Source organism: Rhinichthys klamathensis, unplaced genomic scaffold (genome assembly GCF_029890125.1).
Source record: "Rhinichthys klamathensis goyatoka isolate OS25496 unplaced genomic scaffold, OSU_Roscu_1.1 h1tg000784l_1, whole genome shotgun sequence".
In the NCBI taxonomy this organism is placed as follows: domain Eukaryota; kingdom Metazoa; phylum Chordata; class Actinopteri; order Cypriniformes; family Leuciscidae; genus Rhinichthys; species Rhinichthys klamathensis.
In genome coordinates this window covers 1-15,007 of record NW_026607181.1, presented here as the reverse complement: position 1 = coordinate 15,007, position 15,007 = coordinate 1, and the positions used below count along the sequence as shown (strand labels likewise).

General features: G+C 36.5%; 1 protein-coding gene across 1 annotated transcript in view; it reads left to right on the top strand.

The window, feature by feature from the left end:
- The window catches only part of LOC130077886 (protein argonaute-3), a 35,358-nt gene extending 21,000 nt beyond the window's left edge, over positions 1-14,358 (top strand). The window contains exons 4-10 of the mRNA XM_056243299.1: positions 609-817; positions 1,621-1,757; positions 6,890-7,024; positions 8,985-9,072; positions 10,769-10,916; positions 10,993-11,112; positions 14,152-14,358. Coding sequence (XP_056099274.1) covers positions 609-817; positions 1,621-1,757; positions 6,890-7,024; positions 8,985-9,072; positions 10,769-10,916; positions 10,993-11,112; positions 14,152-14,343 — 1,029 coding nt within the window. The 3' untranslated portion in view covers positions 14,344-14,358. The remainder of the gene's footprint in view (positions 1-608; positions 818-1,620; positions 1,758-6,889; positions 7,025-8,984; positions 9,073-10,768; positions 10,917-10,992; positions 11,113-14,151) is intronic.
- Positions 14,359-15,007: the final 649 nt, after the last annotated feature.

Genomic DNA, 15,007 nt, shown 5'->3' with positions numbered 1-15,007 from the left:
GCACCTGCTCTAAATTAACCATCTTCCCAAACTTGTGATGAGAAGCACTTATCAACATAAGAGAAGCTTTAAAAGTTAGTTCACCCAAAAATTAAAATGATCCCATAATTTACTTGCCCTCAAGCCATCCTAAGTGTCGGGTCAGAGATCACTTTTCCGCCAGAATTCGACTTGCGTACGGCCGTTACTGGAAGCCAGAGATTATAGTTTATAAAGTTAGAAATATGGAAAATGTTATGGTTTTTAACGTTTGAAAATGAAGAAATTGCCATAAACAATTATTAAGCAATAAATATTAGTAATGTAATTTTACTGTTGTAATGTAAAATAAAACTATATTATTTTTGTATTTTACAGTGAAATTTTACTGTAATTTTATTTATACTACTACTACTACTGCTAATTATAATTATTATTTTATGGTCATATTTATATAGAATCACAACATTTTGGCCAAATTGTTTACTCCTACTACAAATAACTAGGATAGCAAATCCTTAGCAAATAGCAAAGATTTTTTTTTTTTTTAAGATTTGTAATAAAAAAAATATTTTTTTAAATAATAAAAAAAATGTGTTGCTGCATTACTACTTGTTATGTGTCCACAGGTGGATCTGGATGTTACACTGCCAGGGGAAGGAGGTAAAGACCGACCCTTTAAAGTCAGTATTAAGTTTGTGTCCCTGGTGAGCTGGCACCTGTTGCACGAGGTACTCACTGGTCGCAGTATGTCAGAGCCCTTGGAGCTGGACAAGCCAATCAGCACCAACCCAGTTCACGCTGTGGATGTGGTTCTACGCCATCTACCCTCCATGAAGTGAGTGCACGTGCAGCCATATCTCAGAATGTCTCACACACAGATAAACATTAGCTGGTCGCCCTGTCACGCCTACACACTTATAGTTCGTATAATATATTTCATTGTTAAACTGTGACCCTGAGCTATTTGAACACAGTGAAGTGGATTCTGCAAACAAATGATGCTTAAAATTGGCATGAAATTAAAGTTGTGATCGACTTTACGGTATCAAAAGACATTTTACAGTGTTACAAAAGAATTATGTTTCAAAAAATGCTGTTTATTTGATCTTACTATTCATCAAAGAATCCGGAAAATAAAGTAAGCTGTAGTACATTTACATTTACATTTAGTACTGTTATCAACATGGATAAAAAGAAGAAATGTTTCTCAAGCAGCAAATCATCATATTAGAATGATTTCTGAAGGATCATGTGACACTGAAGACTGGAGTAATGATGCTGATCACAGGAATAAACTACATTTCATGATATTACTGCATTTTTCCCCAAGTTTATTTTTCTCATAAGATAGAGCACTTTTGAACGGTAGTGTATTTTCTAGTGAAACGGCTAGCGAATTATTATATATTTTTATATATATATATATATATATATAAAAATGCATGGATAAATCTTTCACAGTAACATTTAAGCATTATCTAAGAAAACAAATTGGGTCAGTTTTGATTTCATGCCGACTTGAACGTTTTCTCCAAAGTTTTTTTTTACTATAACTTTATCAACTGGTGGGTTTAGTGTATACATGAAGTCTCTTTAAGTTCAATAGAATATATAACACTCTGTGATTGTTCCTCTCAGGTACACACCCGTGGGCCGCTCATTCTTTTCTGCTCCGGAGGGCTACGACCATCCTCTGGGTGGAGGCAGGGAGGTGTGGTTCGGCTTCCACCAGTCTGTTCGGCCAGCCATGTGGAAGATGATGCTCAACATCGACGGTAGGGATGGGCATTTTTAAAAAATATTGCATTTGAATATTCAGGCTCATAAAAATCGAATATTCGTTTATTTAAATGACGTTTAATGAAAAAGACGTTATTTTTTAAGTGTAATTTTTGTCACCATTTCTGAACAAGCTTACAATTAGGCAATATACACAACAAGCTTACAATCAGTGTTGGTCAAGTTACTTGGAAATAGTAATTAGTTACTTTACTAGTTACTTTACTAAGTTACTTTTCAAAAACATGATGCACGACCTGAATACGCTATAAAGCAATAGACCTTTCAGCCTAATTCTATTCTTTCTGCATATTCCATCATCTAAAATTTAATCAAATGAAACACTCTCTTTTTTTAAACTTGTTTTATTAGTTTCAATATTTTAACTTTATGCACATTGCATCAAGCAAAAATTTTATTAAATGCAACAGTCTCAGACTTTTGATGAACATTTAAACCTATTTTCTGCACATTCCACCATATTTTAATGAAATAAAGAAAGTCCTTCTTCTTCCTTCTTGCTAGTTGCTTGCTCAGATTTGAGGTGGAATTTTGACATTCTCCAACGGGGGTCCTGTTTCTAGATCAGGATGCTCTCTGCACACGCAAGGTCTCTCGCTCGCTCTCCCTTTCTGCGGGTGCGCGTGCGCTACGCGGCCTCTGTCTCGCATGCACGCTCGCTCTAGATTCCGGGAGATTTAAACTAATTTGCGGTATAACTAGTCGATCACAAGTGGCTCAACAGGTAGAGATCTATAGATAAACTCATCTTTCAGGCATTTGACCGACCGGGTTGACACTTCAGCGTGAGAAATCGGGGGTGTGGCGTGTGAGACCAATCAAATGCGTGTCTCTCTCCTGCGCTCCACGTTGTCTCTTGTTCAACACTACACATTTCGGTGTTTACCACTGACGTCGCGGCACTCATACGTCTTTGTCACTCACGCACGACTCATGGCACGAGACACGAGGCACGACTCATGGCACGAGTAACAGTAATCTAATTACTGTTTTTGCAATTTTAATCCCTTACTTTACTCGTTACTTGAAAAAAGTAATTGGATTACAGTAGCGCGTTACTGCCCATCAGTGCTTACAATATATGTTAAGGTTTATTTTAGTTGAAAACATTAAACAGTAGGCCTATGTGCAAACAAAAAATATAAAAAACAAAAGCATTAATAAAAGCATGCTCAAGCAGCGCGAACGGAAAAAAAACGCCTAATAAAGCATATTGCGCCAGATATCGTACAGAAGGTACACATACAGTCGAGTCAGCATATGATTATCGTGTTTATATTGAGAAAAACAATAATATCCACATGCAGGGGCGCCGCCAGCAATTTATGCTCGAGGGAGAAAAGGCGCTGCGCTGACAGACGTTTCAGAGACACAGAGATAACGGTGTTCTAAGTTTCTCACAGCACTTTGCGTTTTCTGTTCTTAAACCGGTCTCCCTCAACGAAACTTAAAGGAAGTATACGTCTCAAAATCATTTTGCTATTAGATAAGTTATCTCGCATCACGCGGGGTCCAGCTGCGCTTACCTGCAGTCGTGATGGTCAGCTGCCTTTCCTCATTCGACTGTTTGGATTTCATGTGATTTCTCATTGTGGTGATGATATTATAACTCAGATTAATTAATTAATTTGATCAAAAGTAATTCCATTTTGTAAGATCATTTTCAAGTAATTCGAAACTTCGCAAGGCGGATGACAACATTATGTGATCAAATACACACAACTTAACACACTCCACAGCGCCACCCAGTGCATTTAATTATAACTGCGAGTTAGTGCTTGGGATTTATCATGGATTCACTGCATTTACGGCCAGCAAAGCAGCCTAGTAAAATTCGATTAGTATTTTATTTTTCGAATAATAATTACAGATCGAATATTCGTGCACACCCCTAATCGACGGTGTGCATCCTTTGAGTTTCCTGACGAGGCTTTGCATGTGTGTTAGCATAGAGTGTGGGAACTGTTCACACTGTTGCCCTGGGGATGAAGGGCTGAAAGATGGCGGGTGGGGGTTTGTTTGATTGAAGGGGGGGCGTTAAATGAGTCTCTCTTTCTCTCTCTCTCTCTCTCTCCAAGTTCACCAGTTCTGTGTCTCTCAGTCTGCATGTTTTCCCGCTCTCTCAGTCTCCCATACGTCAATTGGTTGCATCGCCTACTCCTCCCCCTTCCCACTAAAGGGCAGGGAAAAGTCTAACCGTCTGAAATCGTCTCTCCTTTCACTGGCTCATTGTAACACTTATAATGGAGTGAATGGACTCAGAAAGAGCGCGAAAGACCGGCTTTGAGTTCACATTAACATTTGTGTTTGTTTTCTCACAGGGCTAATAAAGAGCAACATCTTAACTGGACCAGATATTTTAGTACGCTGAAAGTTTAGTGAAGTCAAATTAGAAATGGGGGGAAAAAACAAATTGATAACCTATAGGTAAACACTCAATACAGAGGGCTTTACGCTTGCTTTTTTTCCCAAGGCCTAATTTTAACATTTTAGGAGTGTTTAAAGGGATACTCCACTTTTTTTGGAAATAGGCTCAATTTACAACTCCCCCAGAGTTAAACTGTTGAGTTTTACCGTTTTTGAATCCATTCAGCCGATCTCCGGTTCTGGCGGTACCACTTTTAGCATAGCTTAGCATACATCATTGAAGTGGACAAGACCATTAGCATTTCTCATTAAAAAATGACCAAAGAGTTTCGATATTTTTCCTATTTAAAACTTGACTCTTCTGTCAGCGCCTGAAAATAGTTCCGTTGTGTTGACGGAAGGTGGCCTATTTTCAGGCGCTGCGTCATATCATTACGCCTGCTGCACTCATGGTACGGCAGTAAAGTTTCTTGATTATTACGCAGGAATGAGAGTATAGTTCCTAGCCATATCAGCCTAGAAAATCGCAACTTTACATTTTCCGTCGGTCTTAGTGCACGATGTAACTACAGAAGAGTCAAGTTTTAAATAGGAAAAATATCGAAACACTTTGGTCATTTTTTAATGAGAAATGCTAATGGTCTTGTCCACTTCAATGATGTATGCTAAGCTATGCTAAAAGTGGTACCGTCAGAACCGGAGATCGGCTGAATGGATTCAAAAACGGTAAAACTCAACAGTTTAACTCTGGGGGAGTTGTAAAATGAGCCTATTTCCAAAAAAAGTGGAGTATCCCTTTAAAGGACTTTAGGGGTGCAGTGAAATTAATCAAATCATTTGTTTTTCCATAATAAAGGGATACGAGGAAACATTTACAAGCAAATTGTATAACCACAAATACGAATAATAACCAGAAAAAAAATTTACATTTGGAAATTTTAATTTTAAACAAGCTCATAATAAACCAGGACTCATCTTGAAATGTCTTTTACATCAAGTTGCTCCGTCAAAAAGAAGCGGTAGATAAAATATGCACTCTAGCAACTAGGGCTGCAACAACTAATCGATAAAATCGATAATAATCGATTATGAAAATCGTTGTCAACGAATGTCATTATCGATTAGTTGGTCTGCTTACGTCACGGGGAGGGTTTACTGGTGATTGGTTGAAACAGGCCAATCAGGATGCTCTCTGTCTTACACGCGCTTCATGCACACACACGCAAGGTCTCTCTCCCTTCGCCGCTCTGCCGCACGCGCGCGCTACACGGTTTGGAGCACAGTCTCTTCTGTCTCGCATGCGCGCTCAAATCCCGGGAGTTTGAACTAATTTGCGGGCATCAGGGAGCCGCATAAGCCGCTATCAATATGCGGGTGACTCCCAGAACTTCCGGGAGACTTGGGATGTCTGTATTTTGTCTCGAGCATCAGGTTGCGCAATCAGTTCGCTCGCAACATAAGTGATGGATTAAAATAGCGCTACCGCAGAAATAGGTTAAATTAAAACGGTCTTTACAAAGCAAAGCACTAAATATAAAGGCAGTTAATAACAGCAGCAGTAAAAGATTGTTTTAGTCACTGTACTCAGTGGTTTTCAGCGAATGCTTGTGCACTACTGCATCATTTTTCCTGTCTTTTTGATCAAGCCTGTTAACTTGCTGCGTACTTCCATTCCGTTCTCTATTTATAGCATTTGTCTATTAAGTTTTAATTGTTTTTCAAACGCGATCTACTGCAGCTCTACGTTCACACGCTTGTTTTCAGTCTTTCTATATTTATTTTATCAATGTATCCTTATAATTCAATTAATTTTAAATAAAAATTAAATGAATTGTATATTTTAGATGTTTTTAGTTTATATCTTCACATCTGAACAACATGTCTGTGTAAATTTGTTTTAACAAAAATTGTGTTAAAACAATATGTTGGATATAAATGTTTTTTTTTTTTTTACATTAATCATGGTTGTCAACTTGCCATCAGCAATTATCATTAAAAACAATGCAAATATTGATATTACTAAAACTCAATGTGTGACTTTTGCACTTTTTAAAGTACACTTTTACACATAAATATCCTAATTTAGGGTTTTAGGTAACACTTTATTTTACGGTGTCCTTGTTACATATGTTACATGTACTTACTGTAGTAATAACAGTAAATTATGCATAATTACATGCAACTAACCCTCAACCTAATCCTACCCTATTTCTATAGTAAGTACATGTAGTTCCTTAATATTACTCTGTACTTAAATATATAATTACACTGTAACAAGGACACCTTAAAATAAAGTGTAACCGGGTTTTATTTAGTCAATAAACAAAAAAATCAAATTGAATTTTTTATCCGATTAATCGATTAATCGAAAAAATAATCGTCCGATTAATCGATTATCAAAATAATCGTTAGTTGCAGCCCTACTAGCAACCATCTGAAACATATTACAATACAAACACCATAAAGTAAATATTGTCATAATTCATCAAGTAGATCATAAACAATCACTTGGCATTGAGCCCCGCAATAGGGATCACTGACAAAAAACAAGCCAATTCTCTTTGTTACAACTTGATTTTCTAATAATTTCAGGGAAAAAGATTTTTATATATATTCCCTCAATGCTGCTACATCACTGAACATTTTTATTTTTTTACTGCAGAGGATGATTCCTCATGACCTCTTCTAAATGATGATTTGAACTGCGTTTTTATCAGTTTTCATCTCTTTTGTCTCGCAGTGTCAGCCACGGCTTTCTACAAAGCACAGCCAGTTATTCAGTTCATGTGTGAGGTACTGGACATCCACAACATTGATGAGCAGCCTCGCCCCCTCACAGACTCCCACAGAGTCAAATTCACCAAAGAAATCAAAGGTATGTGTGTTCCTGTGTGTTTGTGTTTAGGGATTGGACAATGAAACTGAAACACCTGGTTTTAGTCCACAATCATTTATTAGTATGGTGTAGGGTCGTCTTTTGTGGCCAATACAGCATCAATTCGTCTTGGGCATGACAGATACAAGTCCTTCACAGCGGCCAGAGGGATTTTGAGCCGTTTCTCTTTCAGAACAGTGACCAGGTCACTATGTGATGATGGTGGAGGAAAATGTTTTCTGAATTGGTCCACCAAAACACCCCAAAGTGGCTCAATAATATTCAGATCTGCTGACTGTGCAGGCCACGGGAGATGTTCAACTTCACTTTCATGTTCATCAAACCATTCGGTCTCTAGTCTTGCTGTGTATTGGTGCATTATCATGCTGATACACGCTCATGGTCCTCCAGAATGGTTCGGTAGTGCTTGGCAGTCTATCAAGCACAGTCAGGATTGTCATGATATTGCAGCTCAAACCATCACTAGCTGCGTTTACATGGACACTTAAAATCGCATTGACGGCTCGATCGGACTAAAGAACCTTCATGTAAACACCTTAATCGATCCGATTGAGCTCGATCCGAATAAAATTTCGATCGGATTGAAAGGAGTGGTTTATCCCTTTTGTAATCCGATCGAGAGAACATGTAAACACTTGATCGGATTGAAAACCGAAACTGAAAGGACTGCGCATGTGCAATGACGTTAAATAAACGGAATGACGTATGACGCGTGAAACGAGCTGTTCTTCCTGTTGAATAAAGTGTCATATTAATAAGTTTCCCGTCATTCTAAAATTCTCATTTTACTCACGCGTCTGTGAAGTAAAGCAGGACAACGTCCCACCAGTCCTTGTTTTGGATTCTCATCCACAGACATCAGGTTTCGACCGCGGGGAGGGGCATTTTTACTGCGTGATCAGCACGGCAAAACGGTTAATATGCTCTAAATTATGACCAGAGACGAATTAATATTACGTCTGTGCTGTTTAAAACAAATAAAGAACCAATAGAGGAGAATATTTATGCGCGAACAGCGGGAAACTCTGTATATTCGTGCAGTTTGCGCATGTCAAAAAATCAGATCCGTTTTGAAACTTGTGACATATAAACGCGCACATCAACCCGATTACTTTATTTTGTCATTCATGTAAACACCTTGTTCGGATTCATCAATCGTATTGATTTCATTCCGATTGTGTCCATGTTAACGTAGCTACTGATCCACCGTTGGCTTCACTCAGGGCAGCAACAGTCTGGGTGTTCAGCCTCTTTGGGGTTTATCCACACCGTAACTCACACGGATGTGGGAAAGACAGTGAAGGTAGACTCTTTAGAGAATAAAACATGTTTCACGTTGTCCACAGCCCAAGATTTGCACTGTTGCACCAGTGAATCCAGCATTTGGCACTGGCACGAGTGACCACAAGTTTGGCTATAGCATGAGCCATGCACAATGACTCTGGATCTCCTGATGAACAGTTTTGGTGGAAACAGGAGAGTCGAGGTGCGCATTTAATTCTGCAGTGAGTTGGGCAGCTGTGGGTTTGTTTTTTATTACCTGGACATCCCTTTCAGACAGCTTCATTTTACGTTGGATGTGGTTCGTCTCACGTGGTGGTCCACATTACCCTGCATACCATAGCTCTCGATACACCACAAAGACTTGATGACAGATGAGCAAGCGAGACGTGCACCAACAATTTGGCCTCATTTGAACTCTCATATGTCTCCCATTATGTTGTGTGGATTGCAATAGTTTATGTACAGCTGTGCTATTGCTCTGCTTATTTATCATTTACACTCTGCTCTTACTGATGGTAAATCAGTTTAGATTGGCGATCAGGCCGCACATATATAGGAGTGAAAGCTCCAACACTATATTGCCCAGTGTTTCAGTTTCATTGTCCAACCCCGCTGTATGTGCTTGTCTCTTTCTCATTGGCTGGTTTCTGTCCAGGTCTGAAAGTGGAGGTGACCCACTGCGGAACCATGCGGAGGAAGTACCGGGTCTGCAATGTGACCCGCCGCCCCGCCAGCCACCAAACGTTAGTCTAACCGTCGCCGGAACTGCACCATCCATCCATCCAAAATTAATTTTCTGTCATCCATCCATCCAAATTTTCTGTCATCCATCCATCCATCCATCCTTCCATCCAAAATTAATTTTCTGTCATCCATCCATCCATCCATCCAAATTTAATTTTCTGTCATCCATCCAAATTTAATTTTCTGTCATCCATCCATCCATCCAAATTTAATTTTCTGTCATCCATCACATCCATCCATCCGTCATCCAAATTTAATTTTCTGTCATCCATCCAAATTTAATTTTCTGTCATCCATCCATCCATCCCTCCATCCATCCTTCCATCCAAATTTAATTTTCTGTCATCCATCCATCCATCCAAATTTAATTTTCTGTCATCCATCCATCCATCCATCCATCCATCCTTCCATCCAAATGTAATTTTCTGTCATCCATCCATCCATCCATCCTTCCATCCAAATGTAATTTTCTGTCATCCATCCATCCATCCATCCTTCCATCCAAATTTAATTTTCTGTCATCCATCCTTCCATCCAAATGTAATTTTCTGTCATCCATCCATCCATCTTAATTTAATTTTCTGTCATCCATCCATCCATCTTAAATTAATTTTCTGTCATCCATCCTTCCATCCATCCATCCATCTTAATTTAGTTTTCTGCCATCCATCCATCCATCCATCCATCCATCCATCCATCCATCCATCCATCCATCCATCCATCCATCCATCCATCCATCCATCCATCCATCCATCCATCCATCCATCCATCCATCCATCCATCCATCCATCCATCCATCCAAATTAAATTTTCTGTCATTTATCTATCTTAATTAAATTTTCTGTCATTTATCTATCTTAATTAAATTTTCTGTCATTTATCTATCTTAATTAAATTTTCTGTCATTTATCTATCTTAATTAAATTTTCTGTCATTTATCTATCTTAATTAAATTTTCTGTCATTTATCTATCTTAATTAAATTTTCTGTCATTTATCTATCTTAATTAAATTTTCTGTCATTTATCTATCTTAATTAAATTTTCTGTCATTTATCTATCTTAATTAAATTTTCTGTCATTTATCTATCTTAATTAAATTTTCTGTCATTTATCTATCTTAATTAAATTTTCTGTCATTTATCTATCTTAATTAAATTTTCTGTCATTTATCTATCTTAATTAAATTTTCTGTCATTCATCTATCTTAATTAAATTATCTGTCATTATATAATGAATTTAATTATCTATTTTATTTATTCTAATAAATAAAATAAAATTATGTTTTTGGGCCATTAAAATGGTTTGAATTTTTTTCATGACTATTACATTTTCCTCATAATTATTATTAAAACATTTTGTTTTTACAGGTCTTAATATTTTAAATGATAATTCTTATTACTGTAATACTATAAAGTATTATAATGATTACAAAAAAATAGTGTAGTATGTAAAATGCATTGTCATGTATATTTAAAGTTGCCAAGTCACTGTTGCCACATGACCTCATCACATTGCATGCAGGATATTTGCACACTTCACACAGTTTGCACAGTATGTACTGCAGAAATAGTAAAAGTAGCATGTTATTTCAAACATAGCCCAAATGTTTGGACTGAGGGAAGGAGTTTAGCTCTGGTTGTTGATGCCCTCTAGTGGTGGTGTGTTGTTTGATCAAGTTTCCTGATTTCTTCCAGGTTCCCTTTGCAGTTGGAGAATGGCCAAACTGTAGAACGAACAGTAGCTCAGTATTTCAGAGAAAAGTACAACCTGCAGCTGAAATACCCGCACCTGCCCTGTCTACAGGTGGGCCAGGAGCAGAAACACACCTACCTGCCCCTGGAGGTGAGTCCTGTCCTCCTCACGCTGGGATGGCCATAGACCACAGTCTCTGTTCTTATACACTTTGCTGTTCTCGTAGGTGTGCAACATTGTAGCAGGGCAGCGGTGCATCAAGAAACTGACAGATAATCAAACCTCCACGATGATCAAAGCCACAGCGAGATCAGCACCAGACCGACAGGAGGAGATCAGCAGACTGGTGAGTGCCTTTAAAGTCATGTGCACCAGCATTATTTTAGTGGCATTGAGAAACTAGTATAGTTTTTAATATTTTGAAATAATTTGTATATTTTCCATTTTTTATTTTAGTTAAAGTTTTAGTAATTTTGTTGTTGTTTTTGTCTTTTTTTATATATATATATATATATATAGTTTTTATTAATTTTAGTAGCATTGAGAAACTATAATAGTTTTTAATATTTTGAAATAATTTGTATATTTTCCATTTTTTATTTTAGTTAAAGTTTTAGTAATTTTGTTGTTGTTTTTGTCTTTTTTTAAATATATATATATAGTTTTTATTAATTTTAGTAGCATTGAGAAACTATAATAGTTTTTAATATTTTTAAATAGTTTTTATATTTTCCATTTTTTATTTTAGTTAAAGGTTTAGTAATTTTGTTGTTGTTTTTGTCTTTTATATATATATATATATATATATATATATATAGTTTTTATTAATTTTAGTAGCATTGAGAAACTATAATAGTTTTTAATATTTTGAAATAATTTGTATATTTTCCATTTTTTATTTTAGTTAAAGTTTTAGTAATTTTGTTGTTGTTTTTGTCTTTTTTTAAATATATATATATAGTTTTTATTAATTTTAGTAGCATTGAGAAACTATAATAGTTTTTAATATTTTTAAATAGTTTTTATATTTTCCATTTTTTATTTTAGTTAAAGGTTTAGTAATTTTGTTGTTGTTTTTTAGTTTTTATATATAGAGAGAGAGTTTTTATTAATTTTTGTTTTAGTTCTCATCAAGTTACAGGGTTCCTACACAGTATGGAATTTTATTTTAGTAATTTCCAGGTATGGAACAATATATTTTGTTTTCTAAAATTATAGTTTGCGGATTTGCAGTGTGAGTATTTATAGACTAATATTTTACAGTACTATATACTGATTCATACTGAAAATAATGCTATATCGTTGAATACTTTATGGGTGAGGACTTGGATGGAGTGAGAATGCCTGATAATACATTATTTTAGCAGTAAATTTCTAGTATAGCATTAGCATTATTATTATTAGCATTATTATTAGCATTATTATAGCATATAGCATTATTATACTGGATGCCATATCCTGTTATTATTTTGAAAATAATATTTTCTAAATAAATGTAATCAGACACAATATAATTTTAAAATGTATAATATAAATTTAAAATTGTATCAAACATAATCCTGTATTTTAACTTTATAGATTTAATAAAATACTGCATAAAATAAAATGCACTGAACGTGTCTGGGTTTGGAGTAAATTGATTTGTATCAGCTACAGTATCGAGATACATTCTGTAAATTATTTGGCAACATAATAGTCAGAATGTAACATGCATGTGAACGGTTTGATTTTAAAACCATTTATCAAATGTTAAATACATATTGGTCTGAAAAATCCGCAGATAACTCTGGAAAAGTATGGAATTTTGAAATGGAAGACAAGTAGGGACCCTGAAGTTAAACAATTTTGAAATGTTGTCTTGGCAACTAGCTGAAATAAAACAATTAATAATTTGTCTCAAGTAACAAATCTTTTTACAGTTTTAGATAACTATAATAATGCAGATGTGCACTTAATTTGGTTGCATAATAATCCAGATGCACACTTGTGAGGATCACGTAAGGTCTTCCAGCGGTGTGTTAAACCTGTTCCTGCTGTCCGTGTGGTGGATCTGAATGAAGTCAGGTTGCTGTCTGCATTAATAGAGGTCAGCGATTTCAGAGCACTGACTTCATAGTGAGCTGATTAGCTGTGATCTGAACTCTTTACCTCACTCCCTGCGGATTTACATTCTGCCTGCTGCCGCTACCGTCGGGCTTGAGCTGTTAACGTGTAATTGAAGCACTGCTGCGCTTTATACCTTATTAAAATGACAGCCAATCAGGCGCTGAATCCGAGCAGCTGACTGCGTGTTGCCGTGGTTGATTTCTCATTTAGATCTCCAAACAAGAGCGGGGAGACCGCGTGGGTGGAATGCAACTGACGAGGCCAATGAAATGTACCAAATGAAAAAGTCTAGCTTTTAGACAGAGATGAAAATACCACGGTTGAGAGTATTTTCACACTCCGAAGTACAGCAGGATCTGAGCTGGGATTTATCAGCTCATAGCAATAAATGTTTCTGACAAACACCCTGTGTGTTCAGTCAGTCGCAGGAAAGGTTCTTCATTTCAAATCTAATATAATCTGAATTCTGGGTAATTTAAGATGCATTTTACCATTTATTCACACTAAATTGATACCATATCCAAATATTATATATATATATATATATATATGTATGGTAAAACTAGTTGTGTTTTAAAATTGATTGATTTTAGGACTAATAGACAGTGATGTTTTAGTATTATTTATATATTATTATAGATTATAGTATATTTTCAATTAGTTTTTTTTTTTCAGTTTTAGTAAGTTTGTGCCTTTGTCATTTTTATTACTTTTTGTATTTCTGAATTTATTTTTATTTCAGTTTTTGTAAATTTAGTAACTTTTTTTTATTTTAGTTAGTTGCCAAGGCAGCATTTTAAAGTAAGTTTTTAATGTAATAATTGTATCTTATTTTATTACTGCTTAAAAAACAATTTGCAATACTTTTAGTTAACAATAACAACCCCGCTAATCGATTAAAAGTGCTAAATATAAACCTATGTTAGTACTTTCGTATCTAATTGTTACTAATTGGTCTAATTTGAGTGTTAAACTAAGGTGTGTAAATTGACCCGAGATGTTTGCACTGCATCCATTTCTTCAGAAAATGTAAGAATTGCATAATATCGGCACTAGCCTTATTGAGAACAGTACTGGAGAACAGCTGTAACATTACAGGCACATTTTACTTCCATAATTTTGTGTATTTCTAAGTGAAGTTTTTTTATTTAGATGCATTAAAACTGAATGGCACTACACATTTAAAACAACATATTTTGAGAGCAAATTAAATATTAACTAGTGAATTTTTTTTTAAATTTATTGACAGGCCTTAATGATTTTGTCTGTGTATTTCCAGGTGCGCAGCGCTAACTACGAAGCAGACCCTTTTGTTCAGGAGTTTCAGTTCAAGGTGCGAGACGAGATGGCCCATGTGACGGGGCGCGTGTTGCCTGCGCCCATGCTGCAGTACGGGGGCAGGGTGAGCACAGAGCACTTTATGGTACCCTTCTTTTCAATCACCCACATCTCTCTGTGTCTGTCTGTCTGAATGAATGGATAGCCTCTCCTGGAGGAACTAACAGCTCCTAACCGCTGCTGTGATGTGTGAAGTGTGCAATAACTGCTAAAGTAAACAAGCTTGCAGTGATTTTTATTGTTGTTTAGATTAATGAATTAAAGGGATACTTCACCTCTGGAAAGATGAATGTGTATTTAAAATGGGTCATTTATGTAGAAGAAATGTGAAATTATTTTTGAATTGGGAGCTTTCTAGACTGAGAAAAGCCAGAAAATGTATTTTTGGCTAATGTGGATGAAAGACAACAACTCCCAGAATGCACTTGCTTCGCTGCCCTAGGAGGCCACGCCTACCGGTAACGGAGCGCAGTGTTAAACAACAAGTCTAGGCTAGTCTAGTGAGTCTCCGTGATGAGTCTGCCCGAAAATGTGTTTCGAGATCGCCCAAAATGTCCGGGATTCGGCTTTTGCGTTCTACAGTCGCCATTCATCATGTTTACTGTGGCGAGCAGGACGAGTGAGGGCCGCGGGAGAACGGCGCGAGGCCGGTGGCGTGATTACCGATGAGCGGCCGACACCTGTGAGACGCACCGGTCTCGTATCTCTCACGGCGGAGCGGGAATTTTCTTAGCAATCAACGCACATCAACCGATCACTTGTTTAGCGTTCATGTAAACACTACATTCAGATTCACC